General features: G+C 43.2%; 1 protein-coding gene across 1 annotated transcript in view; it reads left to right on the forward strand.

Moving 5' to 3' along the window:
• The first annotated feature begins 3587 nt into the window (after positions 1–3587).
• The window catches only part of ZDHHC2 (zinc finger DHHC-type palmitoyltransferase 2), a 70688-nt gene continuing 47496 nt past the window's right edge, over positions 3588–26779 (forward strand). The window contains exon 1 of the mRNA XM_025279301.2: positions 3588–3800. Coding sequence (XP_025135086.2) covers positions 3674–3800 — 127 coding nt within the window. The 5' untranslated portion in view covers positions 3588–3673. The remainder of the gene's footprint in view (positions 3801–26779) is intronic.

Below are 26779 nucleotides of genomic sequence, written 5' to 3' on the forward strand. Positions count from 1 at the left end.
ATGCATGCTTGTGCCTGTCTAATTAGTGCCTGGTTGTTGTTTAGTTGCTAATCATGTCCCATTTTTAGTGACCCCATGGACTGTATGTAGCCCACCAGGCTCCTCTGTCCATGGGATTTTCCAGGCAAGAATACTGGAGTGGTTTGCCATTTCCTTCTCAGACAGACCTTCTGCCTCAGGGATTGAACCTATGTCTCATCTCCTGCATTGGCAGGGGGATTCTTAACCACTGAGCCACCTGGAGGTGCCCAGGCAGAGCTAAATCCTGTCTTTGTGTGTCTTTAGAAACAAGTATTCATGAACTAGATTTTCTTTTTTAGGTAAGAGTGATACATTCAGAAAACTAAGATCATGGCATCTGGTCCCATCACTTCATGGCAGATAGATGGGGAAACAGTGGAAACAGTGACAGACTTTATTTTTCTGGGCTCCAAAATCACTGCAGATGGTGACTGCAGCCATGAAATTAAAAGACGCTTACTCCTTGGAAGCAAAGTTATGACCAACCTAGACAGCATATTAAAAAGCAGAGACATTACTTTGCCAACAAAGGTCTGTCTAGTCAAGGCTATGGTTTTTCCAGTGGTCATGTATGGATGTGAGAGTTGGACTATAAAAAAAGCTGAGCACCAAAGAATTGATGCTTTTGAACTGTGGTATTGGAGAAGACTCTTGAGAGTCCCTTGGACTGCAAGGAGACCCAACCAGTCCATCCTAAAGGAGCCCAGTTCTGGTTGTTCATTGGAAGGACTGATGTTGAAGCTGAAACTGCAATACTTGGGCCACCTGATGCGAAGAGCTGACTCATTGGAAAAGACCCTGATGCTGGGAAAAATTGAGGGCAGGAGGAGAAGGGAATGACAGAGGATGAGATGGTTGGATGGCATCATCGACTTGATTGACATCGGTTTGGGTGGACTCCAGGAGTTGGTGATGGACAGGGAGGCCTGGCATGCTGCGATTCATGGGGGTCGCAAAGAGTCGGACATGCCTGAGCGGCTGAACTGAACTGAACTGATACCCTTGGAGAACTCATTGATGATTCAAAACAGGTTGCAATTATTCCTCAAATATTATAAATTACATTTTGTGTGCTCATTCACATCTCACTCTTTGGGACCCCATGGACTTCAAGCCTCCCTGTGCCAGGCCTCCCTGTCCCTCACCATCTCCTGGAGTTTGCCCAAGTTCATGTCCATTGCATCAGTGATGCCATCCAGCCATCTCATCCTTTGACACCCTTTTCTCCTTCTGCCCTCAATCTTTCCCAGCATCAGGTACTTTTCCTATGAGTTGGCTATTCGCATCAGGTGACTAAAATACTACAGTTTCAGCTTCAGCATCAGCCCTTCCAATGAATATTCAGGGTTGATTTCCTTTAAGAAAATGTAGCCTCCTCCAAATGGCTCAGATGGTGAAGAATCTGCCTGAAATGCAGGAGACCTGGGTTCGATCCCTGGGTTGGGAAGATCCCCTGGAGGAGGGCATGGCAACCCACTCCAGTATTCTGGCCTGGAGAATCCCGTGGACAGAGAAGCCTGGTGGACTACAGTCCATAACGTCACCAAGAGTCGGACACGACTGAGTGACTAAGCACAACAGCACAGCCTCCTTCAAATTCTCCTGCATATTCTTCCAAAAGGGTAAAAGACATGAAAACTGTAGAATACTCTCCATTTCTGACCACAAAACCCTGCAAGACTGCTTGAAGAGAAGCAGCAGAGGACATTATAGCATCTGATACCTAAAGAAGCACTCTTGGCACTTTCTTCCACTGTTTCCAGCCTGGGAAAATTGATCCCTTATTTCTCATTCCTTAGAATTCATCAGTGACCTTCAAGGCTGATTTTCTCATCTTTATGGAGGTATCTCAGCCCTAGTAGGGACTTTCTTTCGTTTAGAGTCTTCTGACTGGGAACATAAGTTTGATATCCATAGGTTATCAAGTTGAGGATTCCAAAAAAGTTATGTTTTTATATTCATTACCATGTAACGGTATAAGGCCTTCTACCAACATAAAGTGATTCACTGGGATAGAAGTCATCTCACTTCAATAATTCAAAGTCTGACAGAAACTTGACGGCATTTTCCATGCATTTTAAAATAGAAGTGCAAAGAGAGTTGGTGGGTGTGTTTAACATAATAGCTATTTCAGGAGGGGAGATTAGCTTGCTGTTTAATCCAGTCACAGAAAGATAATCACAGATATAAGACCTTAAATTTCTTTATGTAAATAGGTACTTCTTTTTATTGATCATTCATTCTACAGATGAATACGAAGTAATTTCATCCAGTATGGTTGCTGTGTGGTGTATACACATATATTCATTAATTGTTAAAATCGCACACATTATATATAGTGATTATGCACATAATTCAGAGACACTATATTGACTGGAGGGCAGGGGCTGGTTTCCACTTGTAGCCAGGTTCGTTCATAATCAGATGAAGGGAAAAAGAAAACAATTGCAGAAGCATTCGTATCTTTTCCGTTTCATCAGCCTTAAAGCCAGGACGTCGGTCTCACTACATTCAGGATTCTTTCAGGATTTTTAGCAATGGCTTTACAAGCAGCTATATGCTATGTTTAGAATTGCCATCACAAAAGAAAACACTGTAGTGAAGAAGCGGCTGCGGAAAGAGTACACAGAGGGAACCCCCGGACTTTCGGGAGGGGGCGGTGGGAATGTTTACTCTAACAATCACAAAGTGACTTGAAAGAGTTCAAATTCTCAGAGCAGATAATTGGTGTTTCTGACTCCAGGGTCTCTGGATGCCCAACCCAAGGTGCTCCCTCCTCACGCACGGTGCACCCCCAAGTCCCCCCAAAAGCCTCGTGGAACGAAGGCGCCCGGGCAGTAACGCGCCAGCCCGGCCCTCGCTGTCCCCCGTTTACCAGGATCCGCAAGTTGAAGCGACCCTTTCTGAGAAGCGGGAGGCGGGGACCTTGGATGGGCGCCTGAGGACTTCGCGGTGGCGCGCCCCCAGGGGTGGCATCTCGCCCGTGCTGGGCCAGCGAGGGGATCAGGTCCGCGCCGGCGGCTCCCGGGGCGGCCCCTCCCCGGGCGTGTCCACGCCCCGCGCCGCCGCCCAGTGTCCTCGCCCCGCGCGGGGCCGGTTCGTCGGGGTCCAGGGACCCGGGGCGGGGGGCGGGAATGGAAGGGCCAAGGTGGGAACCTTCTCTCCCCGCTCGGATGCCCGTAAGGTGCCCGGCGGCGAGGGCGCGAGGGCCTGGGGCGCGGCAGGCACCGGAGGCAGTGCCCCGAGCGCACGCCGGAGGGCGCCGCGGGCCTCGCCGGGCCGGCGGCCTGGAGGGGGACGCCGGGGGGCGGGCGGGCCGCGCGGAGGCGGGGCGGAGGCTTCTACCGCCGCCGCCTCCTCCTCCTCCTCCTCCTCCTCCCGCTCGTCGTCCGCTCCTCCCGGCCGCCTCCTCCGCGCCCTCCTCTCGCAGCCACCGCCTCCGCCGCGCTGAGGAGCGGGGAGTCCGCGGCGCCGGCTCGGGGCTGCGGGATGGGGACTTAGCGCCACGGCGGCGGCAGTGGCCGCGGCGCACCCGGCCGCCGCCCCGGGGCCCGTCCCGCCGGGGCCGCCGGGCGCGGCCAGCCCGCCCCGGAGCCAGGCCCGCGGGCGGCGGCGGCGGCAGCGGAGCTGGGCAGGTGGATGCGGCTGGAAGATGGCGCCCTCGGGTCCGGGCAGCATGAGGCGGCGGTGCCGGCGGGTGCTCTACTGGATCCCGGTGGTGTTCATCAGCCTCCTGCTCGGCTGGTCCTACTACGCCTACGCCATCCAGCTGTGCATCGGTGAGTGAGCGCCCGGCCCGCCCCGCCGCCCCGCGCGCCCCTGGCCCCCGCCGCCTCCCACCTGCCAGTCCCGGGACGCGGAGACCCCGAGCGCCCGGCGCCGCGCCCCGGCTCTCCCCACCCACCCCGGACCCCAGAGCGCCCCGGGCGCCACCAACTGGCTGCGGCTCCTCCGGCCCCGCGGCCGAAAACAGCCTCGGGGCAGTCTCCTTCCACTCCCTGTACGGTCGCCTTCCCCAGACAACTCTCCGGTGACGGTGTCACCTCCACCCCGGCGCGCTCGCAGCCCCGCCACACCCCCTCCCTCGTCTGGCCGGTACCCGGGAGAGCGGGGGACCCCCGGCGCCCCGCCGAGCGGGGAGGTCTGGGGAGGCTGCGCTGGGCCCCGGAGGGCTCCGGGCTGGGCCAGGAGTCGAGCTGCGCCAGCCCCGCGCGGAGGACGGGGGCCTCGGGTGTCCGAGCTGTCCCTCCCTAGTGGTCCCTAATCCACTTTTTAGACATTTGTGACAGCACGCAGGGCCGTTTTTGCTGCCTTTACGATTTGAACATTGCCAATTGGACACTTTCTAGCTACGAAGAGGTGGAGGGAGGAGGATGGATCAGGGGACGAGGTGAGCTACTAGAAAGTGTTTTCAGAGATCTACGCGATACGCAAGACCAGAATTTAGGTGTCAGGATAATAGAAGGAAAAGAAGAGGCGACCCTTCCGCTGTTTTGTTTTGTTTTGTTTTTCCATCCAGGGAGCCAAGTGGCTCAAGTCCAAGTTTTAGGTTCCCAAATTGGTGGATTAGGGTGCTGTCAGTGCTGAAGATGAGAAGAAAACAAGAAGTTGATTATGCACAGCTAGGGAATACAGTTTGTTCCTTAATGTAAGCAGGCTTCCGTTAGAGGTTTTGTGAAAGCTCATGTGTTGTCAGAAAAGGATAAACCAGACGATGACGTTTCTGCCAGTGACTTGTGTTTTGTGTTTTCATCCTCCAGAGCACTAGCTTCTGGTGAGACCAGGAGAAAGGTTAAAGAGTGGCCTGCTCAACGTAAGCGTTTTTGCAAGCTGCCAGATTCAGACAGAATCTTCTCCGAAGCCGTCTTACCCCAAAATGTTGCCCCTTGTGAGAAATAGCAGGTGTCAGAATAATACACCAAAATAATGACTAACTTTAAAGAGAATTGAGACTGATTTTCCATTTTGTATAGTTTTAAGGTTTGATATTATTACTTTGTTTATTGGATTAAGAAACAATATTTCGGTACCAAAAAAATAAGTGAGCTTTTCTTTTTTTTTTAAGGATTGTGTACTGAAATCAGGACAGCTTAACTAAGTACATAGTATTCAAGTTATCTAAAATGTATAGCAAGAAAGTTTTCAGAACCATGTTGTACTTTTTGTATTAACCGTTAGTTTTTAAATGACCTGCCTTGTTGAGGGATACTGTAAATGTTACATAACTACTAGAAACCTTTGTTGTATTTCATTTGTTCTCTCTCTCTGATGCAGTGAGCAGCTCCAGTTAATGGAATTGACACAAAAGAGGGGAGTCTCAAAAGGCCTCAATTATCAAAACAGGCAAACTGATTCACCTCTCTTATCACATTAAGCTAAGAAGTTTAGCCTGATGCAGTCTCATGTCCATCAGGAGGAAACACATGAAGGCACAGAGAGCTTTTTGACCTTTCCGGTTTCTTCTGCCCCAGCTGAGTTCTGCATGGAGGTCTTCCTGTGTTGAATGGACAGGTGATGGGGGAGGAAGTAAATGGAAGATTGCTGTTTTATCTGGATATTATTTTTATATATATGTGTATGTATGTACATGCTCAGTCATGTCCGACTCTGCAACCTCATGGACTGCAGCCCACGAGGCTCCTGTCTCCATGGGATTTCCCAGGCAAGAATACTGGAGTGGATTGCCATTTCCTACTTCAGGGGAGCTTCCCCACCCAGGGACTGAACCTGAGTCTCTTGCGTCTCTCGCATTGGCATGTGGATTCTTTACCACTGCACCACCTGGGAAGCCCATATATATATATATATATATATACTTTTTTTTCTGTAAGTTTTTTTACATATACTTTTTAAAATTTGTATATACTTTCTATAAGTTTAAGATAAATCTAAAGTATCCATGAAATCCCACACCAGTATTTTAGTAAGTGTAAATTTGACTAAAGGAGGAATGCCTGTATTTTTTTTTTTAATTATTTTGTTATTCTTATTTATTTTTATTTCTTGATTGTACTGGGGTCATATGGGATCTTAGTTGCCTGACCAGGGATTGAACCCATGCCCCCTCCATTGGAAGGGCAGAGCCTTAAGTACTGGACCACTGGGGAAGTCCCAAATGCCCCTCTTTAAACTAAGTGACATGGTCTGTTACTGATCTTTCCATGATCATCAAAAGTGAAGTCTGATATCATTTGTCTCACTGCCTCCTTAGCCTCGTACAATGCCTGTCATGTTGAAAGCGATCAATAAATAGCCTTGAATAAGCAACAACAAAATGGTTCAGAGACAATATCTCTGAAGTTGTCAGAAAGTAGTTTTTATACTATAGCCATAGAAACAGGTTGTAAGTAACCCTATGAAAAGTGTAGATCCTAGAGTCTAGAGTGCGTGCATGCTCAGTCATATCCAACTCTTTTTGCCCCATGGACTATAACCCGCCAAGCTCCTCTGTCCATGGGGTTCTCCAGGCAAGAATACTGAAGTGGGTTGCCATTTCCTTCTCCAGGGGATCTTCCCCACCCAAGGATCTGTCTCCTGACCCAGGGATCAAACCCGTGTCTCTTGCATCTCCTGCATTGGCAGACAGGTTGTTCATCACTGGTGCTATCTGGGAAGCCCAGAGTGTAGAAGAGCAAATTGAAAATGAACTTAATTCTAGAAACTGCGACAGTGTAAGAGTGATAAACTCTAAAAGCTTGAATAGTCTTGGTTGGTGGGGTGGGGAGTTGAAATTAGCTGTGCAATTCCCTGAAGATGATGGTGGTGGTTTCCTCGCTAAGTCATATCCCTCATAAGCACCAGGAAAGAGGGCCCCTAGTGTTGTGGGCACACAAAACCAGGCTTCAGTCCTTTTCACAAACAAAGAGGAATGCCAACCTTCCCTACCCACCCCCACCCCCAGCACTGTTCACATCTCTGATTGCTCTGCCCTTTGTAGATCCTTTTTCTCTCAGAAGTAGCTGTTTACAAGCTGATTGTCCAGATTTCACCCAGAAATCATTGGCTAGGGTTGGGACCAGAGGGTGTGGGTTGGCAACTGGAGCTGGTGATTAACAGAATAGAAAAAGAGGGCGGTTTAACCTTCCTTCTGCATCTGCTGGCAGCTGGGATGACCCTGAATATAAATGACTTTGTGCCCTTTGCTGAATTAACTGCAATTTAGGAGTAGTGCTTACCCTGGTATCCTTGGAAACCAGAGATAATGGTTCTCATTACAGTGGGTTTCTATATTTAACAACCTGGATGTGTGTGGCTCTCTAGGCACTTTTCAATTAGCATAATGTTTGCTTAGTGTTTGGATTTTAGAAAAATAAACTCACATCTCTTTTTGGAATATATGTACATAAAAAATATAAGGGGCATACATACATTGTATGAGAGTCAAGTACTTGGGGTAAGTTTCCTTCCTGATCCACCAAAGAAGAGCTAAAACAGAGCTGCTAATATTTGTGATCATTCAGAATGTGTTTATCTAGTTTATTGATGTATTGGTTTCTCCTGTGCCTTCCTTCTGCCTCCCACTACTCTCCCCTCTCTGGCTTCTTTAATGTCTTATCTGTCATTTGGTCCTTTTAGTTTCTAGGTAGCTCATTTTCCGTATAGTACGATATTAATACATTTAAGGGTTACATTTATAAGGTGGGTGTTTAGGATGCAAGATAGAGGGGATGAGGATAGTCTGCAGGCATGCTTGCTTCAGGGAACATACTGAACATGAGTGATGTGTTTTCCAGATCCATTACGGCAGTCTTTGTGTTGAATTCACCTGTGTTGAATATGGTAACTGAAGTTTCCCCCTTTTAAGTGAGAACATGTAAAATTGCTTTAACCATTTTTATACTTTTTTATTTGATAATAATTTCAAAGTTATGGGCTTCCCTGATAGCTCAGTTGGTAAAGAATCTGCCTGCAATGGAGAAGATGCTGGTTCGATTCCTGGGTTGGGAAGATCCTCAGGAGCAAGAATAGGCTACCCATTCCACTATTCTTGGGCTATCCTTGTGGCTTAGCTGGTAAAGAATCCGCCTGCAATGCAAGAGACCAGAGTTTGATCCCTGGATTGAGAAGATCCCCTGAAGAAGGAAAGACTACCCACTCCAGTATTCTGGCCTGCAGAATTCCATGGACTGTATAGTCTGTGGAGTCGCAAAGAGTCAGACACGATTGAGGGACTTTCACTTTTTCAAAGTTACAGGAGAGTTTCAAGAATCACACAGTAAAGCTCCACATACCTTTCTGTAATCATTTTGGTTTCCACTTTTCTAAAATGTTTTCCTTCCCTGCCTTGACCTTCGGTGGGTGCCAGGAAATATTTGTTATTGAGTTGTGTGCTCATAGGGTTCCGAGTTTGCATGTGGGCTTACTGAAGTCATTTCAAGGAATCCGGAAGATTGAAAAACTTAAAGATCATTTAGGCCAACTTCCTTCGGCATTTGTAGATGATGTTAAATGTCTCAGAGTTGCTACCAGTTCTGTGTCCTTTTTCCAAATTAACCAATGTGACTTCAGCTGCTGTGCTGCAAATGTTAAAATATCTCCCTTTCCTTGCAAACTTCTTGCCAAATCTCTCTAGCCCAATGCAGTCCCTTAGCAAATTTGTTAAACTTTATGGCTGTTGTTTAATGAGTTAACAACTCATTAAAAGTAAGCTTTACACAGTGATTTCAGAACTTTAAGAGGGTTTATAATTTGGGCTAGATAGTTACAACACTGCTGTTGTAGTACAAAAGCAGCTTTAGCTAATTTAGCAAATGGGTCTGACTGTGTTCCAATAAAACTTTATTTATAAAAATAGCAGGTCAGACTGGGCCCTTGAGCAATATATTACTGACCCTGGAGTATGTTAGAAGTTAGACTATTAGAACTTTGTGATTGTGCAGTCTTTATTAATAAACACCTCTCAGAAATGATTGCAACCTCATATTACACCGTGATTATTGAAGATGTTCAAGAATTAAAAGAATAAATCTACATATTTAAGGGTCATTTTGGGAGATAGAAAATTATGTTTTCCTTCTTTTAAGGACATCTTTAAGGATTAAACATATAAAACCTTACCTGGATTCTGTGGTGAGCTACCATTAACTTAAGGCCATGACACATTCAAGGATGGAAACAATGGGAGTCTAAGTTGCTTTCCATCAGGAAATGAATCTGAGCCCACAGAGGAAGAACTGCGTGTTTGTTATTGGTAAACTATCATTTTAAAAAACTATGCAGGACATTAGAGCTTTTTAAGAACAAAAGTACAGACAAATGATCTTGAGAATACAAATGTTACCATCTATAATTATTAAAATCATTTTAAGTGACATGGAAAGTGACATCCATAGAAGACTTACACATACAAAATATTTAATGCGTAATTAGAAATTATTTCTTGTTGACAGTAATAATGTGAAATGTATTCGTTCTGTAACTTTTCTTGATATTATCAAATATTTTAAAGATTTTAAATTATCTAAATAGAGGGATAAGAACTCAACATTACTTCAAATCTAAAATTTAAATGTATGAAATATACTGCAGATTCTTAACCTATGTACCATTTGACTTTAATACAAATGGTCAGTGGGAAGGAGAAAAGACTCTGCTTAATGCTTTCTTGATTCCATTTAGTGTGTCAGAAAACTACTTTTAATTTGTATCCTAGACAATGCAGCATTACTATTTTCTATTAAATCCTATTAGAGACAATAAAAGTAAAGCAGTTACTAGAGCACTTATAGTGCAGAGATACTCAATAAAAGTTGAATGAATTAATGTTGGTAAATTTTATGAAAACATGAAATTGTATCATGTAAATAAATGAGAGAAAAGGGTTTAGAAGTCAAAACAATGTGAAGTTTGTTAGGAAAAAAGTTTACTTTCAAATGCTTACTGAGAATGTCGTGCATGCCATCAAATTAAATACTTGCTTGAGTGTTTCCAGTAATTAAGCCAGAAGCTGGAGGGATGGTTTCTTAAGTGAAGATAATTGTCTCTAGAGAAGGTGCGTTTCCACGAGGTTAGAAAGAGGCCAGCCTCAGAGAGGCAGTGGAGCAGGATTCATTCAAAAGCATCTATTGAACCCTTGTTATGTGCCAGGCACTTCTTCCCCACAGAGATGGTTTAGAGGAGATCTGAAGAGAGATCTTTCCCTAATAGCTAAGGGGGGAAATTGCTTCTGGAAACACAAGGCAAAACTGAAGCCTTCTGTCCAGCTTGGGCATAAGGAGAAGGGTGGTTAACTTTCAAAAATGCTGCTCCCACAGCTCAGGGGCAGGAAAGCAAAAACAGAAAACAAAACATCCCTCTCCTGGGAGCCGGTTGCTGGACCAAGGTTAAATGAGAGTGATCAGTAGGTAAAAAGAGCTGATGGAGAGCATGTCACTCATTTTTTTTTAAAGATTTTATTTATTTATTTTTGGCTGTGCTGGGTCTTCATTGCTGTGCACGGGCTTTCTCTCGTTGTGGGGATCGGGGGCTCCTCTCGTTGTGTTACACGGGCTTCTCACTGCAGTGGCTTCTCTTGTTGCGTCTCCCAGGCTCTAGGGCTCACGGGCTTCAGTAGTTGCAGCTCAAGGGCTTAGTTGCTAGCCACATGTGGGATCTTCCGGGACCAGGGATTGAACCAGTGACCCCTGCACTGGCAGGGGGATTCTTACCCACTGGACCACCAGGGAAGTGAGAGCGTATCACTAGTGAGGGGGCTGTCTTCTCATATTAACAACCTTGCACATAGAAGTATCTCAGTCCAAGGTTATGAGCAGTGATTTTTGCCTCAGCTGTGCCCTGTGGGGCTGTTTCCGCTGCTTCATTTCTTCCCTGATGCCTGGGCATCTTTCACTCTGCTCCCAGCTCAGGACCTGTGACTTGCTGAGTGAATGTGAGCAGGCAGAGAACTTCCTGAATACAACTGAGTCCACAGGAAGGCTGGAGAACCCAGCTTAGAAAATAAAGCAGAAACCAAGAGAAGGTGGCTGAGCTGGAATGGACATCACGCCTTTGGAGGAGCTGCTGCCCTCGTGGCCGGCCATGCCCACGCCCTGGAGCTGCCCTGCTCCTGTGACTCAGTTAAAGATGCTTCTGGGAGCATCAGCCGCCTGGGCTGCTGTTGAGCCCACATCCCAGGCGACAGGGTTTATTTAGCAAGAGCAAGGTGCTGGATCTCTTTGGCCTTCATGGTGGGGAGAAGTGCCAGAGAGAAAAAAACCAAACAAGACAAATATTCCAGAGATTAGTCTGGATGAGGAGCTCTCAGGGAGAAAATTCTCAGTGGTTTTTGTTTGTCTCATGTGCTTTTCTTTTTCATCTTGATGGAAAGTTATGGAATCATGGCTTACATGTTGGGATTTATACTGCTGACTTCATGCATTTTGACTGTTGTATCGCAGCTCTCAGCCCTCTTAGGAAGTGATGAGTTTGTGGGTCCTCTGAGATTCCAACACTGTTTGTGATGACTGGAAAAATACTGTCTCATCTTACTTGCAAAGTGATAGATTAGCCATAGATTCTTAATATTCTCTGTTGGGAAAACAGTTTTCCAAAGATCATTTAGAAAGATAGTCTTAATACTATGTGGAAACCTATGATTTTATATTACCATGTAGATATACTACAGAGAATTAATAATAAAAATATAATTGAATTAATTTCTCTAATGGTCCATTAAAAATTGTTGTAATATTTTTTCTCTTATTCTTTTAAGGGTGATTTTGTCATATCTTAATGGTTATCTCAGTCAAATGCTGAGAATGGAAAAGGGTGGAATTTTCAGGGCCGGGTTGGGATGAGGGCAGCGGGGAGGAGGTAGATGACCTGATTTCTTAAGAAGCATATGTTAGCAATAAACTCACCAGCTATGATGGCTTGATATTTTTCCTTTCAAAATGAAATTGCATTTGAAACCTTTGTGTAGCATTTTTCCTAATTTGACTTTTCATCTGACTATGACTTTTAAATTTAATTATAAATATTAGTGCCAAAAATGTTAAAAATCATATTTATTTGGGAGACACTGGGGTAAGAATATCTGCTGCATTTATCATCTCAGTGCTTCTCTGCACTCTGAAATGCATACTTGACAGCAGTTCATTTTAGATATGTTGTTGATTACATTTTTAAATGCAAATGAAAGAGAAGTGCTTTTATAGATGACTGAGCTTTATTTCTTTGCCAGTTTTTCTCCACGGTGTCCTGAAATTTCTCCTCATGTGGAATGTCAATTAAGCTTTCCTGCTATACTTAAAATATTTCAACCTCTTTGGGTTTATTCAGTAGCATTGCTACCCTGAAGAAACAGAATAGTCCAAATCAGTGTATCAATACATTAAACACCAAGCAAAAATAAAAGAAAAAAATCTTTTTCTCTACATCCTTTAAAACCAAATGTCCAAAGAGTACAGTAGTTTCAAGGGGTAGTTTATCTTCATGATTATAATAGGTATAATCCTTGTAAAAAGCATTTCATGTATTTCCAAGAACTTTATAGATTTATTTATCAACTTGATGAAATTTAGCAGACCAGAATGCTTTGTAATGCATATCTATTTTCTTACATATAGATAAAATTAAATTTCTATTTCTGTTGATCGCATTATGTAAAAAATGGATTTTCACAGTATTTGAGTATGTTTGGGATGAGGTGACTTAAAACCCAGACTAGATTGTGTTGCTGATGGTTTTGGGGGGCCCAAAGGTCAGCTCAGAAAAGATAGTAGGTGGCCAAATCTGAAGTGGGGCTTTTCACCAAGTCTGTAAGGATGTGAGAGATGGTGCAACTTGAAGTACAGTCTCTGTAATGTCTGTATAATTCACACTGGAAATACGAAAGACAGCCTGCTCCGAAACAGCTGATGCTGAGCCCTAAATGAGAGACACCTGGTACCATTTACCAACCAAGAAAAAGATTTCGGTTTTATGAGCCTCAAACATGAAAGTTCTAAGCCAGCTCTGAATTGCAGGGGCTAATTTGTGATCAGGTTTTTTACACAGTGGACAACTCCATGTGACATGTTCTAAGAAGAAAGGCAGTAAGGGATTTATGATGCTTAACTATGAGTAGTGATTATCCAGGGCACCTCCAGGGGGGGTTCATTAATGTGAAAGGATGAAGGGCAGAGACCAGCTGGACTTAATCAGGGCTTTAATTAGAGCCTATTTTTAATGAAATGCAGCTTATTCCAGGACTAGAACACACTATAAACTAAAATATGCAGAATTGAGAGCTTTATGTTGGTTGGAAGGGATCCTTGAAGGCCCCCGTAAACTTGCATTTTAGCAAGCAATTTTAATCCAAGAGTTGAATGCATTTCAAACTGTCCATATTTTTTGACTAGCTCTTTATTCATTCATTCAAAAATATTTGTTCATGGCTCTTAGCGTTTACATTCTAGTTGGAGGATAGAAAGAATAAATCAGAGACAGTGGAACAGAGATGGTTGGGGATGGGGTGACCTTGGATCAGCGATGGTATGGAGATGTGGGAACAGATACGCTGAGTAAGCAGTTGCACAGATGAGTTTGGCATTTGGCAGAGAGTCTGGACCAGAAAAATTGGGGAGTCCTCAGCATATAAATAAATTTAAAGTCTTAACCTTGGATACATTTGTTCCACCAAGGGAGAGAATGTAAATTAAGCAGAGACGAGAACCAAAGATGACCAACATTGAGAGTTTGGGAGATGCGTAGGAACGAGCAAGGAAGACTGAGAAGGGATTGCTAGTGAAGTAGAGGAAAACTAAGAGGCTGTGGGGTCCTGGAGCCTGGGGAAGAGAGGGCATCAAGGAGGAGGGAGCAATCCCAGTTGATAAATATGTTCAAATGGGAAGTAAAATAGGGACTGAGAACTTAACAGTGAGAGATTAAACTCTTGTTTGATTACTATGCTCTGAAGACCCCCTGAATTTAATCTCAGAAGTTCTACTAAAATGAAAAACATATACCAGTGTGTGAGTTGATGGGATATCTGAGTTTGTTCTATCCAAATTATAAAGATTTTGTTCTGTTAGGCAAGCTTAACTTTCTTATATTCTGAAGATAACCTGTAGAAAATTTCATGAGAGCAGTAACCGTGTCTGGTTACCATTGTAGCCTGGTGCCTGACACAGAGTAACATTCAAGACATAACTTCTCTTTAATGAATGGGTGCTCACTGAACTTGTTAATTGACCCTTTTGTGATCACAGTAGACATTTCAAGCTTCGGAGAACATGAATCCTTTATGAGAGAATTATCTGCTTCAGCTTTTTATTATTTGATTACTCAGATGTTCATAAAGAAGTTTGTAATGTTTTTACAGTTTCAGTTTATTATGGGCCAAGTTGTACCGTCACCCCGCACCCTACTCATATGTTGAAACCCCAACCCCCAGTACCTCAGAGCCTTTAAGGAGGTAATTAAGTTAAAATTAGGTTGTTAGAATGAGTCCTAATACTGTATGATTGGAGGAAATTTGGACACACATGTAGAGTGACCATGTGAAGACACAGGGAAAAAATGGCTGTCCACAGGCCAAGGAAAGAAGCCACAGTAGAAACCAAACTTGCTAAATCTTGATCTTGGATTTCTGGCCTCCAGAATTGTGAGAAGATAAATTTCTGTTGTTTAAGACACCCAGGCTGTGGTACTTTGTTATGGCAGCCCTAGTGGACTAATACATAAATGTAACAATCAAATGCCTCTTTTTTTCCTTTCTGAATATTGAAATGTAATCATTTATAGGAGAAGGCAATGGCAACCCACTCCAGTACTCTTGCCTGGAGAATCCCATGGACGGAGGAGCCTGGTGGGCTGCAGTCCATGGGGTCGCTAAGAGTCGGGCACGATTGAGTGACTTTACTTTCACTTTTCACTTTCCTGCATTGGAGAAGGAAATGGCAACCCACTCCAGTATCCTTGCCTGGAGAATCCCAGGGACAGAGCCTAGTGCGCTGCCGTCTATGGGATCACACAGAGTCGGACACGACTGAAGTGACTTAGCAGCAGCAATCATTTATAATAAGGATTTAGATGACAAAATTAATTGTATAACCCATTTGAAAAGTTATAATTTAGACTATGCAAAAATATTTGCCCCAATATACTTATAAAATAATTGCTAAAAAAATAAGTGACATGCATTTTCAGGAAGCACTCAAAGTCAGCCAACCTTGTCCAGAGATGCTATATTCGATTTTAAAAGTTTTCAGATAACTAAAATCTCCCCTGATAATGCTAAAAGTTTAACCCATTTTAGATTAAACAAAAAAGACTTCCTAAAAGATTGCAACTTCCCCTTCCTCGCCTCAGCCTGCTTAGAGTATGCTGTACATAATTTAACTTTAATTTGAGGCCATCAGTCTGAGACAGATGTGTGTATGAACTGAATATCCAAAAATATCCAAGACCCTTGAAGTCCTTGGATTTTACATTCATAGTTTCATCTATTTCCTATTGACTGCAAAAGGCCAAGGAGGCGTGGAATTTGTCATTTTGCCTAGACGTTCTTCTGAATCTCAAACACTGAGAATCTGGAAGGACACATGAATGAACCACTTCAGTGGAAATGCTTAGCTAGACATCTGTATATCAATAAAGCTTTGTTTTTCTCTACTTACCATTTCTGAGCTCACATTTCTGAAAAAATTAAACAATGAAAACTCTTCATTGTGGAAATAACCAGAGATGAGAAAGAAGACTTTATCTGCAGGTGAATATTACCTCAATTTGTGGTTTGAGAATAGTCTCTGGAGCAGATGATTTTTAAAATTTGTATTGTGGTAAAATATACATAACATAAAATTTTACTATGCTAAGTGTGCAGTTCAGCGGCATTAAGAACATTCACATTGCTATGCAAGCATCATCGTCAACCATCTCCAGCACTGTTTCATCCCAAATGACACTCTGTACCCATTAAGCAGTAACTCCCTGTTCTCCCTGTCGGCCAGCCTTCCCATTCTGCTTTCTGTTTCTATGATGGACTGTTCTAGGGACCTCGTATATATGAAATCATGTATTTGTCTTTTTTTGTCTGTTTATTTCACTGAAGCATATGTCTTTAAGGTTTATTCACGTTGCAGCATGTGTCAGAATTTCTTAATGATCTATTCCATTTTATTATATACCACATTTTTAAAATCTCTTCATTTGCTGGTGAACATTTTGGTTGATTCCACCTTGGGCTATTGTGTATGATGCTGCTGTGAACATCCATCTGCAAATACACATTCAAGTCTCTGATTTCAGTTCTTTGGGTAAATGCCTTGTTGTCGTTCAGTCGCTAAGTTGTATCTGACTCTCTGTGACCCCATGGACTGCAGCACAACAGGCTTCCCTAAATTGTTGGATTATATGGTAATCGGGTGCCTAATTTTTTGAGGCCCACCAACTGTTTTCCTGGAGCAGGTGATTTTTGTTGGAAATGTGATTCCAGAGCTGCCTATGAACATATTTAAATTTAAGGGTCCCGGAAGTGTCTGTGAGGTCCGTATCAATGTCACCAGCGCAGTTTTGAACTGCCTTGGCCTTTCCCAGTGCTGCAGCAAAGCTGGCGGTTGTGGGGCTGTGACTAATCCCCCCTTGCCCAGGCAGCAGACTTTTGCTGGGGGCTGTGTCCCTCATGAAAAGGCTGGCCATCAGGCGCGTGTTGAGACCTGCTGGCCGACTGGACATAGTCTAAAATTCAACAACCGTGTTTGGATAACCAGAACACTAACGCTAACTGGTAGAAATTTTAGCCTTTCAAAGAGCAACACGTTAGCGAGTTTAAAGAGTACATACAGGGGTAAACATGAGCTGGTGGGGAGCCATGGGGGAAACATACATGTGTCTGTGGGTGTGTCAGTAACCTACCGTGTTAATTATGAGCTAGATCCTTGTACACACCACACAGAGGAAACACGATTCATGAATGAATAGCAGACTGTTGATTTTGTCTCCAGATCTGGGGTAACTGACAATGGTTTTAGGAACAGAAAACAAAGATCAATACATATAATTGGTGGAGAGATACAAGTAGGAAACATGAGATGCGGCTCCCACGTTGAGCAGAGGAAGAGACTCAGTCCAAATATTGATGACTGTCTTACTCAGCTCTGTACACAATTGTGTAGCGCTTCCCGTTTACATTAATGAATACATCTAGTCTATAATTGGGTGGTATTGGTGTACTACTGTGCTCTTACTCCATGCCTTAGAGCAGTAGTTGTGCATCCCTTTCATCTGTGACCTGCCAGTTTATGATTATATTAAATTTGCTTTTGCTGCAACTGGATATATGTTCTATCTCTGCAATTACTGTCAGGCAGACTGAGCTGGCACTGTTGATAAATGCAGTGTAGGACAGGGCTGTGATTTGCTTCAAGTAAGAGGAAGAATATAGACTGTAACTCAAGCTGAGATCAAAGAGAGATTGTGTGTGTGAGAAGTTTACTTCATGAATAGATGACGGTAAAGTTATAAGTAAAAATACTGCTTCTTGGTGACCTAGACCGAAGGGAACCATTCTGCAGTGCGGTACTGTAGGAAGTATTGCTGCTGCTAATGTTGTTTTAAATCTTTTAATTCACCCCTTTACGTGTGCCACTGTTAATTCTATTCTGATGAGCATCATAAGACTGAGGTTGGAATTATAGCTCTGCACACTTCCTTTCTCTGGAGTACTACAGAAGTGTCAGATAACTTACAAAGAACCTGGAAATATTGGTTTAATTTTTCAATATGTTATATGTGCTCTATTCTAAGTACCTTGATGATTTGGTACTCAACATATAGCTGCGAACCCTGGGAGACAGTTTTAGAAGGTCATCTGTTTCCATAGAGAAGCAAACAAGAAATGTTGATTTTTCTACTTAATAAATCAGAAAGTGATTGTTTGGTCCTCTGAGTATACCAGGTAATAAGAGATTGATCTAATGACATTAAAGGATAAACTACAAAAATTGTTTCCATCTGCTTTTATATGTGTATTTTTAAATGCTGAAATATCCAAAATACAAGTGGGATTTTTGCTTATTACCAATAAATACACACATATATAAGAAAGATGAGTGGTTACATTGAGCAAAATAATAACTAAAGCTGTTCCAATTTTAAAACATGGGTTCTGACTAATGAGGGGGATGTTTACAGGATCGAAAATCCCTGCTTGACCTTCTCCCCAATAGTGGGCAACCATTATTTGAGGACCAGGCAGACCTTGGCTGGGTCCCTCACGGCTCTGACAGTAAAGAATCTGCCTGCAAAGCAGGAGACTCAGGCTCGATCCCTGGGTCAGGAAGATCCCCTGGAGGAGGAAATGGCAACCCACTCCTGACCTCTTGCCTGGAGAACCGTGGACAGAGAAGCCTGGTGGGCTGCAGTGCATGGGTCAGCAAAGAGTCAGACCAGACTGAGCACAGCACATTATAGACCTTGGCTGAAGATGTAGTGTCCACAACAGCCTGCCTGGTTCAGAGGGGTCGGTCATGCCTCCGTGGCCAACCCAAAGAAAGGCATCTGGAATTGGAAAGGAAGGGGACTGGAGTTGAAAAGACCCAGGCGTTGTAGGAACTTGAGCTGAAGAGGAGGGACCCATACCATTCTAACAGAATAAGTAAACTCATTTGCACTGAAATCTGCAGAGCTTGCTGGCACCAGGAGTCTCCTCTATTTTAATTGAGACAGAGGGATTAGAGGATTCCAGTGAGTAAGCTTTGAAGTAAGGACACTAAGCCAGGGACCAGCCCCAAGATCAGATTTCATTGTTTAACAGCCTTCTTAGTACACTCAGTGAGCCAGGGGTTGTCTTTCTCTTTGCTAAGGCAAAAGTGGTAGCGAGTTCTTTCAGGGCCAGAACTGGTACATCGGAAGATCAGCACATCCTCAGTGATTGAGTACAGACATTCATTGTGTTCCCAGCCTTCCTCTGGGAGAGTTCGAAGTGAAGTGAAGTGAAAGTTGCTCAGTCATGTCCGACTCTTTGTGACCCCTTGGACTATACAGTCCACAGAATTCTCCAGGCCAGAATACTGGAGTGGGTAGCCGTTCCCTTCTCCAGGGGATCTTTCCAATCCAGGAATCAAACCCAGGTTTTCCACATTGCAAGTGGATTCCTTACCAGCTGAGACACAAGGGAAGCCCACAAGGGCAAGTTAAGAGTTTATGCCAGATGTTTCCATAGAGCTTCTTAGGTATTGAGAGGAATGATTTGGTCAAATTGCTAAAGAAATGTGGAGAGAAATAGAAGAACTTCTGACTTAGAAAAGTTTAGCAGTAAGAATTACAAATTCCCATTCCAGGATGGCTGTATGGTTCCACCTTCTTCATCGTCAGTTTCTACAAGTGAAGGATGTTCCTGTCAAGGAGTGTATCTGGGCAGCTGACCTTAAGACCGAGCTTTCCGTCTATGGCTGAAAAGGGGGGACAGGAAGCCCCCATGCCATCCACCAGTCTTCCCTGCATCACCCGCTCACTGTCATCCTGGAAACCCGGAGCTCACTTCCTTCCCCAGCTCTTGAATTGAGAGCTTAGGAAAGCTAAACTCTTAAGCACTGAAATATAACCAAATGTTTGCATTTTTTGTGCCCAAAGTTTGTAAAATGACCCGTTTCCAGGTTATATTTAAGTTGGCCGATGGAAGAAGTGTGACAAAAAGAGGACATCTTAAACCCTGATCTCTAGAGCACCCCTCATCAGAAGTACCAGGTGGCGGCCCAGGTGCCAGTGTGTGGGAGCAACCAGAAAAAGAACCATTCCCCTGGACGAAGAAGCCTGGGGGGCATTCACCAGATGTCACGGATCCTGGGGGCCAGGTGGAGTCCTTGAGAGGGTTTTGGAGCCAGGCAGACTTGCTGTTTAGATCCTGTGTATGTCAGTCGCCCAGTCGTGTCTGACTCTGTGCAACCCTGTGGACTGTAGCCCACCAGGCTCTTCTGTCCATAGGATTCTCCAGGCGAGGATACTGGATTGGGTTGCCATTTCCTTCTGCAGGGCATCTTCCCAACCCAGGGATTGAACCCAGGTTTCCTGCATTGCAGGCAGATTCTTTACCATCTGAGCCACCAGGGACGCCCCATCTAGATCCTAGCGTCATAGATTATGACTGAATGACATTAGGAAAGTTACTGTACTTCTGTGAGCCTGTCTTCCCAGGTTTCAAGATTATGATAGTAATACCTTCCTTACAGATTGTTGTAAGGTTTCAATGAGATAAACATTTGAAAAAATTTAGTGCAAGTCCTGGCCTATAGAAAGCATTTAACAAAACACTGCATTCCTCTAGTTTATTCTCACCCTTGTCATTTGACCATCACCCCTTACCTGAGGCCCTGTCACCCTCCCCCTCAGTCTTTACCCCTCTCAGGCCGAAGTCTTGATTGATTTAGGCTGTGCTGGGTCTTCGTTGCTGCACTGGCTTTTCTCTGGTTGCGGCAAGTGGTGGCTTCTCTTCGTTGTGGTGCATGAGCATCTTACTGCGGTGACTTCTCTTGCTGCAGAGCCCAAGCTCTAGGGCACGTGGACTCAGTAGCTGTGGCTCCTGGGCTCTTGAGCACAGGCTCCATAGTGTGGCACATGGGCTTAGTTGCTCCACGGCAATCTGGAATCTTCCCAGACCAGGGATCGAACCAATGTTCCTTGCATTGCAGGTGGATTCTCAATCACTGAACAACCAGGGAAGTCCTAAGGCTGCAGTCTTATTTCAGAGAGTGTTACAGGCTGAATTGTGTCTTCCCCCAAATTTCTTCGGTTGAAGTCTTAACTTGCAGGACATCAGAATTCAAAGATAAGGCCTTTAAAGAGGTAATTAAGTTACAATGAGGTCATTAGGGTGGACCCTAATTCAGTATGACTGGTGTCCTTGTAAGAAAAGGAAATTTGGATCTAAAGATGGACAGGAAGAAAACTCTATGAAGATACGGGAAGATGATGGTGATCTACAGCCTAAGGAGAGAGGCCTCAGAAGGAATCAGTCCTACTGACACCTGGATCTCCAACTTGATGCCTCCAGGGCTGTGGGGAAATAGCTGTTTGATGTAGAAGTCACCCAGTCTGCAGTACTTTACCAAATTGACTAATACAGGAGCCGTCACTGAAGACTTGGGGTGGGAGGGACATCTGCTCTCATAGCCTAGCAGGTAGGAAAAGAGAAAGAGGGCAGCTTCCTGTCTGCCTGGTAGAACGGAGAGGAGTGTGGATGCTGCAAACTCAAAAAAGGCTCGCTTGACACCGAGTAGCGAATTTTTGTAGTATTGTTCATTGATAATTTTGTGATATTGTTTCAGGTACATTAAGCATTACAGAGGCTCCTGGTGGCTGATGTGGAAGCCTGACCACCCAGATAACACATGACTTGAATAACCTTTTGGATCATAACATGTTTGGGTTTTTTTACAACTTTTATTAGAGTATAGTTGATTTACAGTTGTGTTAGTTTCAGGTGTACAGCAAAGTGGATCAGCTATACATATACATTTATCAATCTTTTTTTAGATTTTTCTCCCATACAGGCCATTACAGAGTATTGAGTAGTATTCCCTGTGCTATTCAGTAGGTTTCTTATTAGTTATCTATTTTATGTAGAGTGTATGTGTTAGTCTCTCAGTTGTGTCGACTCTTCATGGCCCCATGGATTGTAGCCTGCCAGACTCCCAGGGACAAGAGCCTGGTGGGCTGCCGTCTATGGGGTTGCACAGAGTTGGACACGACTGACGTGACTTAGCAGCAGCAGCAGCAGACTCCTCTGTCCATGGGATTTCTCAGGCAAGAATACTGAAGTGGGTTGCCAGAATACCGGAGAAGGAAATCCTTCTGCAATGGATCTTTCTGACCCAGGAATCAAACCCACATCTTCCGTGCGTCCTGCACTGCAGGCAGATTCTTTACCATTGCTGCTGCTGCTGCTGCTAAGTCACTTCAGTCGTGTCTGACTCTGTGCAACCCCATAAATGGCAGCCCACCAGGCTCCCCCGTCCCTGGGATTCTCCAGGCAAGAACACTGGAGTGGGTTGCCATTTCCTTCTCCAATGCATGAAAGAGAAAAGTGAAAGTGAAGTCGCTCAGTTGTGTCTGACTCTTATCAACCCCATGGACTGCAGCCTACCAGGCTCCTCCGTCCATGGGATTTTCCAGGCAAGAGTACTGGAGTGGGGTGCCATTGCCTTCTCTGCTTTACCATTGACTTCTCCCCAAATCACACAATTCCTCCAGTCCTCACAGTGAGATGCTGATGCCTGCCAAGCCCTGTCAGAACATGAACAGGCCTTGGTTGGGTGGGGGTAGGGGCAAAGCTGAGAGAAGAGCTCTGGAAGGAATAGAGAAAAAATATGTAGTTTTTTTTTAAATTCACTGATTTAGTGTTCTCTCATTATGTTAATTTGCCCACATTGTAATTCACCCGCTTTCTTTTTTTTTTTTTTGCTTATTCATTCATTTTTCCAGCAGTTTATTCCCATCTTCTTGGTATTTCACTCTGCAGAAAATGGTAGCACTCCTGCAAGCTAGAAGTGCATCGTGTGCTTCTTTCTTCAGATTGTTTATAAAACTGTTAACACTCAACTTTGGGGAGCTCCTCCTCTCAACGTTTCACTGTTTAGCGATTTATTGTATTTATGCTCCATAATCAGCTAACATCTAGTGAGCTCCTCATAAGTACCAGGTTCTGTTCCAGGTGCTTTTGCTTATATTACCTAATTGATTTCTCAAAGCAGCCCCATGAGTAAATATTAAGGTAAGGCTGAGGTGAGGGTAAATAATTCGGCTGAGATAAAACATCAACCCCAGGCACAGCCAGGAGTCAGGCCTTGGTGACGGACATGGAAAAGGAACAACGAAAAAACAATTACAGATTGTGCTAAGCAACTGTGTGGCCAGAGTGGCCGAAGTGCAGAGCATGAGATGGGGAGCGGCGTGAGATGAGGTTATCAGCCAGGAAGGCAGGGACTTCAGTTGTCAGTAAAATCACAATGACGTGTGAGGATCACAAAGGAAAATGCAGTTTGATAAAGTTAAACATGTAACTAAATTTGTTGTAAAGAAAATAAATTTTAAAACATGTCTTAGGAAGAAAAGAATGCAGTTGAAATTCAACTGAAATATCAATGTGAATAATGTATTTTTCTTCGGGCTGTCATTAAAATGCTCTAGCAGCAGTCTCACCAGTATTCATGGGAGTGATTTGATGTATTTCTCCCACTGCCCCAATTCTGAGCTCTATTACATTCAAAGTGAACTAATGCTTCTTGGAAAGTACCCAAAAGGACAGAGGATCTTGCTTCAAGGGGTTTTCACTGGCCAGTTTCACCAAAGAATTCACTGTCAGCTCAACAGAGCCTTTCCAAAAGAGAGCAATTAATTCTTTTAGAGTAACTTGAGTACTGAGATTTAGTAGAGAGAATATTGGTGACCTTGATGGGACTGATAGCAGTGGAATGTTGGGGGTGCAGAACCAGCTGGTGTTGATCAAGAAAGTAACAAGATTTTAGGGGGTAGAGGCTGTGCATTTGGATGATTGTTAAAATAAGTTTTCCTGGGAAAGGACAAGCAAAATGGAATGACAGCTAGAGACATGAGATCTCAAAGGAGAGAGATTGTTAGGACGGGAGATATTAAATGTATTTGTAGTGCTATTCCTATTTCCATCTTAATTTTCTGAGTCTGAGCCTCTTCTGTTAGGTTAATTGAAATTGTTTTACTGTTTTAATGTCCTTGTTTTGTTTTATTTTTTCATCAGTTTCAACTTCTAACTAAAATGGTCCCATAAACTCTTAAGTTTTTTTAGCAAAGAGGTAGTCTCACTTACCATCTTATCCTCAGTGCTGTAACTATGGTATAATCAGTGAACGTTGTCCAATAAATGAGTTAAAGATCAGCAGAAAAAAATAGAGCTTGGCTGTAAAGTTATCCTCACTAGAAACACTTCTTCACTTTTGGTGGTCTTCAATATCAGACAGAATCTATGGGGCTAAGATATACCTGTGTGAGACTGCCCTGGTGGATTTATAGAGAAAAGGTACTGTGTTTATGCAATACAAGCAAATGAGTCCTCCAAAACAGAGAGTTTGAATTGGAAGACAAGGAAAAGAAAATTGAAATCAAGAGAAGAAATAAAAAGATCACAGCAGTATACATTTGTGTTGAAAATACTTAAAACCAAATTGTTCTGGAAAAAAATTATGTAACTGTTCTTTGCTAATTTAAGAGAGAAAGTACTTTTTTTTTTTTTTTTTTTTTTTTTACCTATTATGAAGGCAGGTTTTAGTATCTGAAGTTTTGGGTTTGGGATGTACTCAGGACTAACAGTTGAACTAGGTTCAAGTTACTGACAGTTTAACAGTGGGGGAGGGTGAGTGCTACTTATCAATAGGTAAACTTTTTGACAGTAAACTATCGATTGTGTAATCACCAAAGCAAAACTTTTAAAAAACCAGTTGGTAAAATACAGGACTGGATAGATCTTTGAGATGAACCTTCACTTTTAATCAAGATGGAATTTAAATCAATCTAGACTGAATCGACTCTAATATTTTTAGAGCTGCTTAGAGAATAGGATTGGAGAGCATCTCTAGGCAATCATGTGGGTGTATATACAAAGTTAATTTGGATAGGATTATTTGTAGTCAAGTTTTTAGAATATGACAAAGGATTTTATTGTTGTTTTCTGTCTAGCAGATATATACATTTCATTTGCTATCCATAATTCCAATTTATTTATAATCAATAATAAACGTGGCTTCAGAATTGATACAAAAGATCAACACCTGTCTTAATAGACTATTTCCAAAATTAAATTAGATTATAGATTCAAGGTGTGATGATGAATTTTATGTGTCAACTTGGCTAGGCTATGGTGGCCAGCTGTTTGGTTAAAGACCAGTCTAACTGTTGCTGCTTTATTTTTTTTATTTATTTTATTTTATTTTATATTGAAGTATAGCTGATTAACAATGGTGTAGTAGTTTCAGGTAGACAGCAAAGAGCCTCAGCCAAGCATATACATGTGTACATTCTCCCCCAAACTCCCCACCTGTCCTGGCTATGTGAAGCCATTTTTAGATGTGATTAACATTTAAGTCAATAGACCTTGGGTAAAGCTGGTTACCTCTTAGAATGTAGGTGGGCCTCATCTAATCAGTTGAGGGCATTAAGAGCAAAGACTGAGATCCCCTGAAGAAGAGGCACCTCTGCCTCTGGACTACTATCAGATCCAAGATTGCAATGGTATCCCTGGCTCTCCTGCTTGCCAGCCTGCTCTGTAGATTTTGGACTTGCCAGCCCCATAACCATGTAAGGCAATATTTAAATTAATATTCATTCATTCTCTAACCCTTTTCCCTTTCTCTTTCTCCCTTTCCCTCCTCCCTCTTTCCCTCCCTGTCTCTCTGCACACATGTGCATGCGTGTGCAAACACACACACCCATTGGTTCTGTTTCTTTCTTTTTTAAAAAATTATTTTTTAATTGAAATATAATTGCTTTACATAATTTTATTGTTTTCTGTCAAACCTCAACATAAATCAGCCATAGATGTATGTAATGTCACCTCCCTCCCATCTCCCTCCCCATCCCACCCCTCTCGGTTGATACAGAGCTCCTTTGAGTTCCCTGAGACATACTCTGGAAATTTCCATTGGCTATTTATTTTATATATGGTAATATAAGTTGCCATGTTACTCTCTTCATACATCTCACTCTCTCCCCGTGTCCATTCATCTGTTCTCCATGTCGTTTTCTCCATTGCTGCCTTGCAAATAAATTCATTGGTACCACCTTTCTGGATTCCATATATATGCATTAGTATACAATATTTATATTTCTCTTTCTGACTTACTTCACTCTGGTTTTTTTTTTTTAAACTTTACAATATTGTATTAGTTTTGCCAAATATTGAAATGAATCCGCCACAGGTATACCTGTGTTCCCCATCCTGAACCCTCCTCCCTCCTCCCTCCCCATTCCATCCCTCTGGGTCGTCCCAGTGCACCAGCCCCAAGCATCCAGTATCGTGCATCAAACCTGGACTGGCGACTCGTTTCATACATGATATTATACATGTTTCAATGCCATTCTCCCAAATCTCCCCACCCTCTCCCTCTCCCACAGAGTCCATAAGACTGATCTATACCTCAGTGTCTCTTTTGCTGTCTCGTACACAGGGTTATTGTTACCATCTTTCTAAATTCCATATATATGTGTTAGTATACTGTATTGTTGTTTTTCTTTCTGGCTTACTTCACTCTGTATAATAGGCTCCAGTTTCATCCACCTCATTAGAACTGATGCAAATGTATTCTTTTTAATGGCTGAGTAATACTCCATTGTGTATATGTACCACGGCTTTCTTATCCATTCATCTGCTGATGGACATCTAGGTTGCTTCCATGTCCTGGCTATTATAAAGAGTGCTGCGATGAACATTGGGGTACTCGTGTCTCTTTCCCTTCTGGTTTCCTCAGTGTGTATGCCCAGCAGTGGGATTGCTGGATCATAAGGCAGTTCTATTTCCAGTTTTTTAAGGAATCTCCACACTGTTCTCCATAGTGGCTGTACTAGTTTGCATTCCCACCAACAGTGCAAGAGGGTTCCCTTTTCTCCACACCCTCTCCAGCATTTATTGCTTGTAGACTTTTGGATCACAGCCATTCTGACTGGTGTGAAATGGTACCTCATAGTGGTTTTGATTTGCATTTCTCTGATAATGAGTGATGTTGAGCATCTTTTCATGTGTTTGTTAGCCATCTGTATGTCTTCTTTGGAGAAATGTCTATTTAGTTCTTTGGCCCATTTTTTGATTGGGTCATTTATTTTTCTGGAGTTGAGC

The sequence above is a fragment of the Bubalus bubalis genome, chromosome 1, assembly GCF_019923935.1.
Source record: "Bubalus bubalis isolate 160015118507 breed Murrah chromosome 1, NDDB_SH_1, whole genome shotgun sequence".
Lineage (NCBI taxonomy): Eukaryota > Metazoa > Chordata > Mammalia > Artiodactyla > Bovidae > Bubalus > Bubalus bubalis.